A 15,351-nucleotide genomic window follows, 5' to 3' on the forward strand; every position below is an offset into this window, starting at 1 on the left:
TCTCTCTCTCTCTCTCTCTCTCTCTCTCTCTCTCTCTCTCTCTCTCTGTGTTTGTGTCTCTATGTGTGTGTCTCTCTCTCTTTCATTTTTTTAATGCTTTATTAACTTCGGATTTACATCAGTCATTTCCGCCAGATTTTGAGTTACAAATTTTCTCCCCGTTTTTCCCCTACCCACCGCCACCAAATAGCAGTCCCACAGGATATACCCTCCTCCAATCTGCTCTCTCCCATATTTTCTCCCATACCCTTTTGACTTTTCCACTGGGTCTCTATGCCTCAGTGCCTGAACATCTTATTTCCCAATTACATGTAAGATGGTACTAATAATAGTGTATATATATATATATATGTATATATATACACACACACATATATATATACATATATATATTTGAATATTTGATTTTAAAACTTTGAATTCCAGATTCATTCCCTTCCTTCCTTGTCACCCACCCTTACCGGGAAGATAAGCAGTTCAGTATAGGTTGTACATGTGTGGCTAATGTAAAACAATAACAGTAGATATATTGTAAAAGACTGACTATATTTCCCTCCTTCCTATCCCACCTCCGACTTATTCTGTTCTCTACTTTGATCCCATCCCTTTTTAAAAGTGTGTGCTTCCAACTTCCCTCCCCCCCAGCCTGCCCTCCCTTCTATCATCCCCCCTCTCATCCCCTTAACCCCCTACTCTCCTGTAGGGTGAAATACCCTATTTGTGTGTATTTCACTCCCTCTTCAAACCAAATTCAATGGGAATAAGGTTGACCCATTCCCTTTTGCCTTCCTATTCTTCCCCTCCATTGTAACCATTTTTCCTTGCCTCTTCTGTATGAGATAGTTTACCCCAATCTGTCTCTCCCCATCTCCTCTCATTATATTCCTCTCACCTCTTAATTTCAACTTTTAAGTATCATCCCTTCCTGTTAAATTGGTCCTGTGCCCTCTATCTATGTATACCTGTAAAAATATATACACACATTCACATATGTATTCATATGCCTATGTACCCTCATATATAGACATAGAGAGAGAGAGATTTCTAATCCATTCAACTACTGAGAAAAGTTTCATCAGTTACAATTATCATTTTTCCATGTAGAAATATTAATAGTTTAACTTTGATAAGTTCCTCATGATTTCTTTTCCCTGTTTATTCTCATGCTTCTCTTGCTTCTTGTATCTGAATGTCAAATTTTCTATTCAACTCTTTTTTTCAGCAGAAATGCTTGAAAGTCCTCTATTCCACTGAATGACCATATTTTCCCCTGAAACATGATACTCAGTTTTGCTGGGTAGGTGACTCTTGGCTTTAATCCCAGCTCCTTTGACCTCCAGAATATCATATTCCAAGCCCTTCGATCCCTCAGCGTAGAAGCTGCCAGATCCTGGGTTATCCTGATTGTGTTTCCACAATATTCAAATTGTTTCTTCCTGGATGCTTGTAATATTGTCTCCTTAATCTGTGAATTCTGGAACCTGGCCATAATATTCCTAGGAGTTTTCTTTTTGGGATCTTTTTCAGGAGGTGATCGGTGGATTCTTTCAACCTCTAATCTGCCCTCTGGTACTAAAACATCAGGGCAGTTTTCTTTGAGAACTTCCTGGAGGATGATTTCTAGGTTCTTACTTTGGTCATGACTTTCAGGTAGTCCAATAATTTTTAAATTATCTCTCCTGGATCTATTTTCCAGGTCAGTGGTTTTTCCTATGAGATATTTCACATTGCCTTCTATTCTTTCATTTGTTTGAATCTGTTTAACAGCATCTTGATTTCTCATAAAGTCATTAGCTTCCATTTGTTCCAATCTAATTCTGAAGGAATGATTCTCCTCAGTGAGCTTTTGAGATTCTTTTTCCATCTGGCAAATTCGACTTTTTAAGGCATTCTTCTCCTGATTGCCTTTTTGAGGCTCCTTTGCCATTTGAGTCAGTCTGTTTTTTAAGGTATTATTTTCCTCAGTCAGGCTGTTGACTCTCATTTCATAATTTTCTTGCATTGTTCTCATTTCTCTTCCCAATTTTTCCTCCACTTCTCTTATCTGCTTCTTAAGGTCCTCTATGGCCTGTAACCAGCTTGTTTTTTCTTTTGAAGCTTTTGGTGCAAGAGTTCTGACTTCACTGTTTTCCTCCTGTTCCATGCTTTGCTCCTTTTTGTCCCCAAAATAGGAGTGTAATGTTGGAATCTTCTGTCTGCTTTGTTTCCTTTGCCTGCTCATTTTGCCACCTAATTACTTGAATTTTGGGCTTTTTTGCCACAGTAGGACTCTGCCACCAGACAGGGGAGCTTTCATCCCAAACGCTGGGGTTTTCTCAGCTGCCGGAGATATTAAATGGGTGCCCTCTCTGAGGTCTCCACACGCTCTGGCCAGCTGGACACACACCCCAGGACCTCCACCCTAGACTGCAATCCAGATCCAAGCAGGCTAAAGCAAGAGCGATTACCCCTCAGACTGTTGCTTGGTCCCCCTACACTCTGCAGGCCAGGAGCTGAAGCTGCCATGTGGCATTGGCTGGCTGTCCCGGTGTCTCAGCAGCTTCTCGCCCTGGGGGTAAAAGCCACACACTCCCACTTACTGGGTCCCAAAGTCCAGACTGCACTGACCTCTCACTTTGTCCTTCGCATCTATGTGTTGATAAATCTGGAAATGGCCACAGCTGCTGCTGATCTGGAGTCCCTCTGGATGGCAACTGGTCAGGCCCACCCTGGGGCTAAAGCCTCGGCATGGGGCTGGGCTCGGCTCCCGGAGCATTGTGCTGGATTCCTGCCAGGCTGCCCTCAGCGGGAGTTTAGTTTCTCTGTGTCGTTTTGTTTGTTTAGAGTCCCCTTTTTACATGAATTGGGGAAGGTGGAAGCCGGAGCTGTGGGAAGGTCGTGCTTGTACTCCCTTTCTCTCTCTTTCAATGTCTGTCTACCTCTTTCCCTCAGCAATGTTCTTGTAGTCTCACTTGGTAACTCCCACAGAAGAACCCATTTTGAAAATCTAGTCTTGCAAGCACTGACTGTTGGGTCTATATATGGAAATTTGCATTTGACTCATTCATCATGAGCTATTTTAGGCAGCCACTGATGACAATTTTCCCGAAGGTCAAATACCAGTCTGAACTTTTTGATTTATTGGTTTAATGATTGTGAACAAAAATTCTTTGATTGGAAACTCATCAATCAGGAAGTCAACCTGATAGTATTTGCATATTTTACTTTGAACATGTGGGTTTCAGCTGTCTAACACATGAGTAACTGATGGGGCTAAATTTACTAATAAGTTAATTAAAACATATCATATACCTAGAAAGAAGTTCCTCTTCCATTGATCATTATAATAGTGATTAACTATTAGGAAAATATTAGTGTAGCAAAGAGAATGCTAGAAAATGCCCGTGGTGATGGTAAGAGTTCACCATTAAGATTATAAAATGCAGAAGATTATTACCACTTTATTTTCTGGATATATTCACAATTGTGTAGGCAAGTAAGTTGGACATTTAATGGTAGAGCTTACAGACTTAAACCATCATTTACTGTTAGGAAATGTTTCTCCTTGTCAATCATGGCTACATTCAGTCATTTGTGATTTCCCTTATGTGAATGTATATGCGTATATGTGTATACACAATCATCATTATTACATAATAACTTAATGGATTCATTCTTCAAAGGCTCATGTGACTATGAATATGTGTGAACTATATATATAATATAAAAGAGTCAGGATGATGGGACCATGGATTTAGAGGACCTTAGAGATCAGAGGTTCATAAGTGAACCTCTGTCCTTCCCTGTACCTTAGTAGACCTGGGGTGGGGTGGGGGAGTCTGAATATTCCCCCTGCTTTGAAAGTAAACTCTGCCCCCCACCAGGCTGAATGTAATCACATGGAGCCTGTGATGGAGGGAATTTGCTGAAGGTTGCAGCAGAGCCCACAGGAAGCTTCCTTGCTGTGAAGGTAAACTCTGCCCCCTAATAGGACGAATGTAGTCACATGGAGCCTGTGGTAGAAGGAGTTTTGCCGAAGGGAAGCAGGGCCCACAGGAAGCTGGGAGTCAGAACTGGACAGATGGTGGGGGACAAAGGAGACCAGGCAAGGAGACAGAGTTTTGTGAGTAAATATTGATCTTGTATTGGTTTGTGGGAAGGCTAAAGGATGACATGGCTCTCAGTGTTATCATGACTTCTGAATATCTTTGGTACTGTGATGGAATTGGCTTATTGGTTTTGGGATTCGGTTTTCTGGTGTCTAAATAAATGCTTCAGTTCTATCCTCTATCTGGAAAATCTGTTATATTTTAGTGTTGAATGTCCTGTGATACTTATAGTCACAGTCTTTATCATGATTGTGGGTGCTATAAACATTGAATTGGGGCTACACCTTTCCATTCTCCATATACCTTACCTCCATGAACTCTGGCATTGGGCTTCTTGCTGTTTATCAGTCAGAACACTTCATCTCCTGACTCCAGGCATTTTTGTTGGCTGTTCCCTATGATGAAAATACTATTCCTCCTTGTGTCTGCCTCCTGGTTTCCCTGGCTTCACTCAAGCCTCTACTAAAATACCACCTTCTACAAAAAGCTTTTCTCTTTAAACTTAGTGTCTTCCTTCTACAATTATCTCTGATTTATCCTGCCTTTATTTAGTCTGTACAAAATTGTTAGCCTATGATGTCCCCCATTAAACTCTGAGATTCTTGAGAACAGGTTCATTTTGTGTGTGGGGGTTTTTTTTTGCACACACACAGGCATATATTAATTATATGTTACATGTGAAATAAAGACATATATGTATATATATATACATACACATATATGTGTATTACATGCCTTTATTCCAGATAGTTATGTATGTGTATTCTCACTACTCAGGCCAGTACCTATAACATAGTACAAATGGAATAAATACTTGTTGACTTAATATGATCCCTTAATCCAGTTAATCTAATCTAATCAAGCCCCTTCATTTAAAAGATAAAACATCTAAGGCATAGGGAAGTAAAGAGACTTGGCCAAGGCCATGTAGCCAAGTCAGTTATAATACAAAGAGTTGAGAATGGGTCCTTGGGCTTCATATACTATTTTTTTCCCACTGCACTAATCTCTACCATAATTACATCCAAGTTGCACATTCTTTGGCTGTCTTATTGGAAGGAGTCAATAGGTTTTGGAGGAGTAGATTTCTTTTCTAGTTTCTGATTTTACGAAAGGTTTTAATTCCACTGATTAGTGATTAAAAAATAAACCTATGCCTCACATAAATAACATTACATCTCCTGCTTATGTATCTTTGGCTGGACTTCTTTCCTGTCTGCACTGAATCCTGTTCTACCCACCCTCAAATTCTTGGAATCTGTTACATATGGTAATGTGCAGATCAGGGAGCACATCAGCCCCAAAACTTTCCTCACTCCCTCATAAAATTACTTTGTATCACTTTGTAGATATTTTGTGTTTATGTATATGTATAAATTTTGTATCCCTCCAGTAGATTGTAAACTCCTCGAGGGCAGGGGATGATTTGTTTCTTTTTCTTTGTATTTTCAGCACCTACTACAGTAACTGACACACTGTAAGCACTTAATAAATATTGGTCAAATAGAAAAGAAAAGAAGTGGTTACTACTGCAATATGTCATAATAACATAAAGTTTAACTTTTGAAAGAAGTCAGAACAGAGTGGCAACTTATAAAACCTATCTCTTGTAACTATGGAAGATTATGTTTGTGTTAAAAAAAAGAATGGAAACTATTGAAATATGTTTTCACTTAAATACACATAGCCCATACAAATGCATGGTTTTCCAGAATAACCAAACCGAAAAGGTCAGGAGAGCTAAATTTGTCCTTATCGGTACATTACTCATATTTCTCTAGAGCAGAGTAGCAGAAGAAAACTCATCTTTTCCTCCTGTATCATGATCTACAGTTAAAGATTCATCTATGTTTACCAAAAACGCCTAATTTAAAGATCCTTTATAGATATTCGGTATTCATTTTCTCCTTTTTTTTTTGTAGTTGTGTGTTTTGATGCCAAGATCAACTTTGATGATAATGCAGAATTTAGACAAAAAGACATATTTGCCATGGATGACAAATCAGAAAATGAGCCCATTGAAAATGAAGCTGCCAAATATGACCTTAAGTACATTGGTCTGGATGGAAACATTGCCTGCTTTGGTAAGAAAACAAAGATCTCAATGGTGCATATGGCAAGATGGTTTGCAATTGATTCATGGTCCTCCTTATTTTGTAAAATGCATCTCAAAATTCAGTAAACAGATGAAGTTTGATCGCTAATGATACTAATGATACTGGTGATAACCTATAATCACCAGAATATAGCATCAATCCATAAACATTTTAAAACATCATTTTCCGTATGTGTTGTCATATTAAACATTCATACATGTCTAGTGGGGAAAAAATCAAAACAAAGTAGGAACTGAATAAAGAACACAATGCCCCTGCCATTCCATCTAATACAGAGATGACTGAATGATCCTTTTGGTGAGACTACCTAAGATGAACTTTGTTGTTCAATCATTTTCAGTCATGTCCGACTCTTTGTGACCCAATTTGGAGTTTTCTTGGGAAGAGATACTGGAATCACTTGCCAATTCCTTCTCCAACTCATTTTGCAGATTAGGAAACTGAGGCAAACAAGATTCGGTGACTCACCCAGGTCACACAGCTGGCAAGTCCTGAGGCGTATCTGAGTTCAAGAAGAGCAGTCTTCCCAATTCTAGGCTCAATGTTCTTTCCGCTGCCCAACATGAACTGAACTTCCCAAGTCATGTTTTATATAATTTTTATTTTATTTTTAATTATGATCTTATACATTTTTATAATTTTTACTCAGTTATAAAAAGCATTCATTTTATTCACGTGCACAAAAGATTACAGAATATTAAACATAGAACAATGATAGGATAGTAACCTGTCCCAAGACCATTACTATCTGAATTCCATTCAACTAGATGTGAGGAATGAAACAATAAGAAACAGCAATTGCCGCTTAAAGAGTTTTCAAAGAACTTCATGTATTTTTTTCCTCATTTGATCCTCACAACAATCCTTTGAAGTAGGTACATTTGATAGGATTATGTCCATTTCACAGATGAGGAAAATGAAACTGAGAGAAGTGGCTTGCTCAGGGGTCAGAGAACCAGTAGGTATTCAAGGCAGGATCTGAACCCAGGTTTTGCTGACTCCAAATTGCTAGACTCCCTCAGGACAGTACCACATGCTATCTCAATAAAAATCCAAAGATGTAGTCTAGTGTTTTCTCTGAAACATTCAGTATAATTGAAAATAATTTACTAGCTTAAAGTTCCATGCATTATAATCTAACTTTAGTGTCCAAAATTTCAACATGTTTTCCCTCACAAGCCAGAGTTGTTAAGACAACAGCTGCTCTGGGACAGGTTTAAAATGGAATTGTTTTCTCAATGTAAGTAAGAGAGGGCATTACCCTCAACTTCTTTAGTTTCAGGGATAACAGGACAGTAAACGTGTGTAATCTGCTATTCCATTTTATTAACAGAAAAAAATGGATTTTATTGTTTTGATCTGAATTTGTGAAAATGGCTTATCCAGTAGAGATGGGAATGGGTGTGTGGGGACTAAAATCATTTTTGTAACTGTCCACAGAATCTAATGCTGAAATTTATACTCTAGCTACTTAATTGCTAAAGGCAGTAGATTCTAGTAGCACCCATTCATCGCATTGTTCTGAGGGCTTAATCTTAATGGAATTAATATTGAAAAGATTTGTAGCTCATTAAACCAACCATATCATTATATCCAGAACCTCAGAGACCTCATTCTTGTTGCGCGCTGCTCTACACAATAGAAAATGACCTAGATTTACATGTGATACAGAAGGCCTTACTTTGTGCAAGGGACAATAACTTGAATGGAACAGATTCCTCACATCTTTCTCAGGATGATAAACTAATGTGCTCATGATCTTTTAGCACTTAAAAGAATAAAGGAAACATGGACACATTTAGAATAAAGTCAAGAAAGTTTGCTTAGAGAGACTGCAAGGATTTCCATGCTGTGAGTGAATCTGAAGCCTCCAATGCTGAAGTTCACAGATTTTCTACTCTGTTACAAGGCACTTGGAAACACTCACATGTTTAGCTATTCCAAAATTAATTAAATTAGTCACAGTTCAGAGGCTTCTGTGAGGCATCAAGGGTCAGGAAAAAATGAAGGATACTTTACTTTGAGAGGCTCTCTTGTATGAAAGAGAATTACTCCTTTCAAATACAAGGTTAAATAATCATATATGACTAAGCCTGCCTGGGTCAAAAGAAGGGGAAATTCATTGATAAAATTTAACCAGGAGTCAGTGTGGCAGAATAGATAGTAATAAATTTGGAATCAAGTAAGACCTGAGGTTGCATATAGCCTCAGCCACTCCATAGTTTTGTAACCTTGGATCTGTCATTTTTAACTTCTCTTAGCCTTAATTTCCTTATCTGTAAAATGGGTAGGTTGATACTGGCTCTGACAAGGTTGCTGAAAAAAAAAGGATTCTGCAATCCTTAAGGTGCTATAAAAATGTGTTTCTATTATTTTTTTTTCCTAAACAAGGAGAAGGATGGAAAAATTTTAACCATTTACTTTGGTTCTTGTGTCATTGTTTTTTTTTACAAAACTAATTTTCATGGTTTTCTCTCAGTTTCATATCATCACTATTTCTTAATATAACCTTCATCTGCCTTTCTCCAGCAAGTCAGCTCTTCTAACAAAGCAAAATATATATAAAGAAAGTGAAGAGGGGAAAACAGTTCAGTAATCAAGCACATATCAGCTAAGTGAGAGGCAGTATTTTATAGTGAATGCCAGCAATGGCTTAAAAAGGCCTGGATTTAAATTCTGCCTCAAACACTTACTAGCTGCAGGATGCTGTACAAGTCATTTAACTTAATGGGGTTTACTTTCTGCATCTATAAAATGAGAGACAGGATGATCTCAAAGGACTCTTTTTGCCCTAAATCTAAAATCCTGTGATGCTAAATCTGATAGGATATATCCAGTCCCGCACATTTTGTTCTCCACCTCTTCAAAAAATGGAGTGAAAAATATATTTTTGCTTCTCTTCTTTGGAGAATGCTTGGTCATTATAATTACAATTTGATCAAAGAAAATTTCCCCATATCTTGGGAGCAGTCATCAGACTGTGAGTGATTATTTCAACTATTGAAAAAGAAAGGTGTTAAGGCCATGTTTTTGTTTTTGCTGTTCTTAACTGGGATTTTATTTCCTCTCTCCTCAAGTTTAATATGATGTGTTGGGGTTTTTTCCCAACTTTGCAAGTATTTTTGCTAAGTGTAAAACACTATGACACTTTGATTCACTTTACAGTGAACGGTGCTGGGCTTGCCATGGCAACCTGTGACATCATCTCTCTTAATGGTGGGAAGCCAGCCAACTTCCTTGATCTTGGAGGTGGAGTAAAGGAGTCCCAAGTGTATCAAGCATTTAAACTGCTCACTGCCGATCCTAAGGTAACTCATTTATTGTACAGAACAAAAGATCTAATGTTATGGCATGATCCTTGTGGCCCTGGGCATAGAGAACGAATTTGCAGCTTGCAGGTTTGCTTTTTTCTTGCTGTTGTGAGTGACGCTCTGTGCTGAAACTACACTTGAGGTTTTTCTGAGTTATTGGACTAACCTGACAACTCTTGAGGTACTGTGGTGAATTCAGCATCATATCCCCAAATGAAAATGTGATCAGTTTTGCTTATTACTGATCGGAAGCTGGAAAATTATCCCAGGATTCCATAGGATGGAGAAATCTTGGTGTTTGAGGAAATGTGGTGCTGCTCAAGACTTTGCAGCATTTATCATTAGCCATGTGTGTGGAAGGCATTGACATCCACTTATACTCTTGAAATTTGCCTTTACTTAATTCACTTGGAGAATAGTTTTGATGGAGATTTAAAGGTTAGTCTTAGCTAGATTGCTGTCAGAAAGCAAAGATGGGGAGCTATTGTTAAACTGTTAAATGGTGGAAGTGTCATGAGATGTCAGTGTGATATCCAACAAGTGTATCTAATTGTTTGTATTTAAAGGAGCATTAGATGCCTGAGCAGCATAGCATAGTGGAAAGAACAATGAATTTGAAATCATAGGCTTTGGGTTCAAATCTTGGCTCTGCCATTTATTATCTATGTGACCTTGGGCCAATGACAACTCAAAATATTCAACTATTAAAATGAGAAATTGGACAAAATTATTTCACTGCCCTCTTCCATTTCCTGAACTATTTATCTTCTGTCTGTCACTCCCCAATCTCTTCTTCCTGTTGTTTGTCCTTCTCAAAGAGGACCAATGGCATCAGAAGGATGACGTCTTCACTTGCAAGTGAATTGGTTTTAAATGAGGCAGAGTTGCACAAAGTCAGCCTCACTCTCTCCTCCAGTCATCAGGGTCCATTGGCAAGGCATGAGTCAAGATGATTAGTGATGGCCCCTGATCTCTTACAGCTCAGTAAAAAAGACCTTTGGCTCTGGAGTCAAAGAACTTGGGGTCTATTCTATCCATACATACTGACTCTATGACATTGATAAGTCTCTTATCCTCACAAATCCTCAGTTTCCTCATCTGCAAAACTGAAGTGGTTAGACCAAATGGCCTCAGAGGTTCAGTTCTAGAGCTTGTTATACTATCTTATATATTAGCTCTGTATGAGTGTCCATGCACCAATCTTCTTTCTTCAGTTAGATTATAAGCTTCCAGGAGGTAAGCACCATATTTATACTTCTTAATCACTTTCTATAGCTTCCACAGTTGAACATATAGGAAGCTCTTAGTAAAATATTTGATTATTTATTTTGCTAAGTGGATTTTGTTTTAATTTGGGCTATTTAATTTGACATGTGATGTCAGTGGTGCATAGATAATTGCAAAGACCGAGGCACTGTGTTGTCTGAGTGACTATTCCTCCTATACCCTAGTTTGAAGGATAGTGACCCAATATGACTAAATATTTCTAGAGCCTGTCATCATGGGCAAGAGAGGATGCTTGCCTTTAATCATAGTCTTTTGGTGATCGACAGAATTGCTGTCATCTAGACTCTGACCCATCACTAATATTTGAATTTCTAGCCTAGATAAAATACACATAAAACAATCTCAGACACTTAAAAGAAACATTCTTTCTTTAATACCATCATCTCCTTTTAAAAGGTTTATTGGCCTACTGGCTGAAAACTGTTTTAGTGAACAAAGCTCTTGAAATTATGCTCTCCCTGTAGTAATTCTTCTTTCAGAATAGCTAAGGGTCACCTGCATTATTGCTACTCTTCCCTTTTTTTTTCTTATTCATTGAATAAATGGCTATGTGTTATCTGATGCTGATCTTCCATCCCCTAAGGTTTTACTGGTATAGCAAAGTAATTGCAATGCACAGTCACTAGCTACAAGGAAAGTCTCTGGAAATAATTGTGCTGTTAGCCTAAGCACACTGTCCTCAAATGTGAAGTAGCAAAATTATCAGCGGTTTTCTAATAATTTACTAATACTCTTCTCTCAGTTTTCTGTTCCCTTCCAAGGGAAGGGCATTTTCATCTCAGAAATTCCCAGGTCAATTAAAGATTGTAAATATCATGGACACAACTTGCAAACTCTTAAAGGTGCCTTCACTATCAAGAGCCCAGAGGACAGATGACTGTAATAAAACCCTGAACTTTTAACTATGCTGAAATACAGTTTTAGAATAATGGAGAGCTGCTGAGAGATTAAATCTAGCAGGACAATGATCAGATTTGCTTTAAAATAGCCTTTCTCTATAATACAGCCTGAATTTTAATTTTGTAAGAAATGTAAAATACAAGATCACAAGGGGACCATTTGCATTTGTAAAATCCTCATGGAAAGTATAACTATAACTTAAGCCTATTGGACCTATTTGAAGCATTTGCTTGGAATCCTATATGGAAATGAGGAAGGGAGCCATTCTGGGTGTATAGCATGGGTTTCCTCATTTCAACATTGCACTTGAAGCAAATGAATGCCAGGTGCCTGAAATGGTCCATTTCCCATGATATTTAAATTTCAAATCAGGTTAAAAAGCAGGGAAATGCAAGAGTAGTTTCCATTCCAGCATTGCTTGCAAGATACAAGGTAGAAAACAGTATAGATTATTTCTCCTCCTTCTGCAAGTTAGTATAGGCAGCAATTATTTTAAAATAAAACAACTACAAGTGACCAGCACTAGAATTCTCTAGAGCCCCAAAATAATTATTTCAAAGATATTGATTGATCTTATTACATATAAGAATCAGTCTGGGATATGTACTGAGTTTCAAAATGATCATTTTAAAAAAGCTACTAGTTCAAAGCAACTCGTATCAGTCAATACTAACAGCTGTTTACTTGACATATGTATGGATAATTCTATTGATTGACTGAAATATACTGTATCATTGTAGTAGAATGTTGTATATTTATGCCAATTACATGAAATTGATGCAGCTCATGTCAGGAACGCTTTTGAAACTTACAATGTTCTATCATTTGATCCTTCATCTAAGTGTGTATTATTGTTATATGGTGACTAGAGTAAGCATATTTTTCTGTCCCTGATGCTTGATATTTTGGATTATGACATTTCTCAAACACCATCATCTCTCAGCTTTTTGCTTTCAAGATAGCTACAATAATGCATTGATTTCAATAGATGCTAATTATTAAATATTTTACAATTCACTTATTTTTCACTTATTATTCTTGGTATGAAAGTAAAGACATTAAGTTTATCCTGGTTAGTGACAGAATATACTTAATTACAACTTCATCCTTTTGATGTGAGGGAGTCTAAATATTATTTCAACATTTCAAAAATGTGTGATTGCATTGGTGCGGATACATTCCTCATGGATGTATAATTCACAGCTGCTTCTAGACTTTTTTATTTTAAAGCAATCGGGGTTAAGTAACTTGCTCAAGGTTACATGGCCAGTTATTTCTGGGTGTGGTGCTGAGTATCTGCGCCCGGATTGCGATCCCCAGGTCGTCCAGACTCTGGAGCTGGTGCTTTTTACTTGCTGAGCCAGCTGGCCGCCCCTAAGCAATTGGGGTTAAGTAACTTGCTCAAGGTTACACGGCCAGGTGTTTCTGGGTGGGTGCTAAGTATCTGCACCTGGATTCGATCCCCAGGTCGTCCAGACTCTGGAGCTGGTGCTTTTTACTTGCTGAGCCAGCTGGCCGCCCCTAAGCAATTGGGGTTAAGTAACTTGCTCAAGGCTACACGGCCAGGTGTTTCTGGGTGGGTGCTAAGTATCTGCACCTGGATTCGATCCCCAGGTCTACCTGTGCTACCTGGGCTGCCCCATGCTTCTAGACTTTTTAAAGTTCATGTCTGAAAATGCTTCTTCTCCATGCCCATTAACCTCCCCATCCTAACCATGACACTGAAACTGAGCCCTTTAACAAAACTTTATAGTCTTTATAAGTTGCTGTGGCTAAAGAAATAATATTAATTACTACTACTACTACTACTATTACTATCACCACCACTACTACTACTTAATATTGCCATTGATGCTGTTATGGATTTGAATAGATTCTGAGACAAGGGTATCTTGAACCTTTCAGAGGTTGTACCCATTTCAAGGTGGGGGAAGGGGTGAAGTATAGTCACTATTAGAGTAGGCAGTATGATACAAGCAAAAGAACCTAAATAATAATGTTATTATAATTACTCTAAGAGGAAAGAGCTTTACAGAATGTGCCATAAAATAGGTGCTTATTTATAGAGTGCCAGTGACCACCAATCATCTTAAGATCTTGAACATATTTCATAGGGAAATATGGGTTAGTATTACTCTGGGTTTTGCTTCACTGATTTTCAAAACTTTGATCAACATATCTCCAGTTTAAAAGTGTATTAGGAAGAAGCATGTTGAATAGTTTTTTATGCTTATAAAATATCTTTTGTATAATACTAAAAAAAAAGAGCTTTGGACTTTGGTTGGGATGAGGGTATATTCAATATTTGTCCTTTGTAGGCCAAAGATTCCATAGATTATTCTTGTGAAAATGTGCTTGCTAGAGTTCCACCTCATTGATTTGGGAATGTGCTCACCCTAAAAGGACTTCTTGAAGAATAGCATAACAATAAATATAACCTAAGATTTTCAAGTCATTTTGAGGTCCTAGGAAAAACGATTTCATATTCATGACAGATACAATAGGGCCTGGTTTGAATAGGGAATTAATTCTAGAATGTCAGTCAATTGATATTTATCAAGCATCTCTTATGTGCCAAGTATTGTGTTAATGTATGTGGATACGTAATGAAACAAAAGACAGTCCCTGACCTCCTCTACTCTGATGGTGTAGACAATAAGTGAACAGAGGTGTGCAAAAAAGCTATTTACAGTATAGAAAATGTGTGTAAAAGAGAAGTTCAAGGAATCATGGACATTTTTTTAGGACTGAAAGTGAAATCAGAGCTTGAAGTTTCTTTGTATCTCATCTGCTTCACCTCTGCCATGCAATTTATAGACACAATGCCGGAAGTCATCTAGTTCAACTTCTCTTGGTTTACAGATGACAAAGACTGAGGTCCAAAGTGACCATGATCATGTTAAGGTCATGCACTGAGCTACTGATAGAAGCAGGTCTCCTGGTTGCTAGTCCAATAATTTTCTTTAAAAAAAAAAAACATCACTATACATGAGTTTCCAGGCTATTCTTTCCCAAATTTCTTTGCATACATATGACATTACACTTTTGATTAGAACATAATAGACATGTGAAACAGTAGTTATTTTAGGTGATTTTTACCAATGTTGATGCAAGGACCAATTTGAAATATTGACACATAGATTCTAAGAATCATATGATCACAAATTTTAAATCTTAAATCCATGTTAGATATCATCTAAACCAATCCCCTCATTTTACAGATAAGGAAATTGAGGCCCAGAAAAAAAAATAGAATGAATTGTCATCCCAAAGCTAGTAAGGGACAGAGCCAAGATTTGAAACTAGGTTCTCTCACTTCAAATCCAAATATTCTTTTCGTTGTATCACACTGCCTCCACTAATAATGATGATACTTCTCCACGTCCCCTAGCTTGGAATGGCCCTCTGAAACCCTAGGAAGGGTTCACAGTATCTTGCCTCATCATCTATTTAAATCCACAACAACAATAGTAAGTGGTAGCAGTAATGGTAGTAGCAGCAGTAGTAGTAGTAATAGTAGTAGCAGCAGCAGCAGCAGCAGTAGTAGTAGTAGTAGTAGTAGTAGCAGTAGTAGTAGTAGTAGTAGCAGTAGTAGTAGTATGTAGTAGTAGTAGCAGCAGCAGTAGCAGCAGCAGTAGTAGTAGTAGT

The 15,351-nt window shown here is 37.8% G+C and overlaps 1 protein-coding gene across 2 annotated transcripts in view; it reads left to right on the plus strand.

Annotated features, from left to right (window-relative positions):
* Window positions 1-15,351, plus strand: part of SUCLG2 (succinate-CoA ligase GDP-forming subunit beta) — a 332,626-nt gene that overhangs the window by 184,176 nt on the left and 133,099 nt on the right. For both annotated transcript variants that reach the window (XM_069084157.1, XM_069084158.1), the window contains exons 8-9: window positions 6,011-6,172; window positions 9,371-9,513. In XM_069084157.1, the coding sequence (XP_068940258.1) occupies window positions 6,011-6,172; window positions 9,371-9,513 (305 nt within the window). The remainder of the gene's footprint in view (window positions 1-6,010; window positions 6,173-9,370; window positions 9,514-15,351) is intronic.

Source organism: Petaurus breviceps, unplaced genomic scaffold (assembly GCF_028583685.1).
Source record: "Petaurus breviceps papuanus isolate PSGF00001 unplaced genomic scaffold, PetGlider_PUasm1.0 174, whole genome shotgun sequence".
In the NCBI taxonomy this organism is placed as follows: domain Eukaryota; kingdom Metazoa; phylum Chordata; class Mammalia; order Diprotodontia; family Petauridae; genus Petaurus; species Petaurus breviceps.